At 41.9% G+C, this 968-nt stretch overlaps 1 protein-coding gene across 1 annotated transcript; it reads right to left on the reverse strand.

Annotated features, from left to right (window-relative positions):
- On the reverse strand, nucleotides 520-966 carry LOC104709881 (protein-S-isoprenylcysteine O-methyltransferase B-like; the record flags this gene model as incomplete). The annotated part of the gene is made up of 1 exon (XM_010426425.1): nucleotides 520-966. A coding segment is annotated over one exon (333 nt), but the record flags the coding sequence as incomplete, so codon positions are not given.

Genomic DNA, 968 nt, shown 5'->3' on the forward strand with positions numbered 1-968 from the left:
GAATTGGTCAAAATGCCAACCTTGAATCAGATATCAAAGTGAGGAGAAGAAAATAAAACCTGAAACAAGTGTGAAGGATAGGGATATCTCCGGGAGTCCTGCAATGAGACCCATATGAAGAAATCATCATCCGCTGTTGCAATTTATGGCTAGAATGGTTCGCCATAGCCTGACACGGCCTGCTGATAAAGAGTGAAGAGAGCTGCACAATCTTAGCACCACAAAACCCTAATCCTAATCCAATCGAACTATGATTATGGTGGTGGTCGGACAAATGCTGCAAGACCCGTGAACCTCCGCACAACATGGTTCCGTTCCTTCTCGTGATTACAGATCGGACAAAGCTCGCTCTCACGGTGAGAGACTCTTCGCCGGAGAGCTAAGTCAAAAGTCAAAACACATTGGTCAAATTATATTATATCCAAGAAAAAGTCATAAAACTCTGATTCAACCAGAGTGTTTGGAGTACCTCTCTGATATTTCCAATTTATTCACTCTGCTAAACCAAATAATCAAACATTGACAAGAACATTAAACTGAAACATGAGGTAACGACGTCTCTTTCATAATTGTTTCTCTGTAAAAAGTAATAAGGGACAATTCTCATATATGTTAACAAATTGATCTAAAGGTTTATTTTAAAAAGGGAACACCAGAAGGCACTCTCTGCGCATACTCCACATACTGTCTTCCAAAAAACTGCTTCAAGTAATGTTCCTCATAAGGTATTCTCTCAGCAAAGAACCGCCACACCACAACTGCGAACGCAATCGCTGAAACGGGGTTACACAGCATCACCTGCGTTCCGACTGACCAAACAAGAAACCCGGTGTAACTCGGATGCCTCATGATTTGATACACTCCTTCCGTCACAAGCTTATGATGGTCCTCCTTTCGAATCTTTATAAGGTGTGTGAACGATCTACCTGCTGTGATGATAGCGGTTTTGCGGATGATTTCTCCGGATA

This window comes from Camelina sativa, chromosome 8 (genome assembly GCF_000633955.1).
Source record: "Camelina sativa cultivar DH55 chromosome 8, Cs, whole genome shotgun sequence".
Classification (NCBI taxonomy): Eukaryota; Viridiplantae; Streptophyta; class Magnoliopsida; order Brassicales; family Brassicaceae; genus Camelina; species Camelina sativa.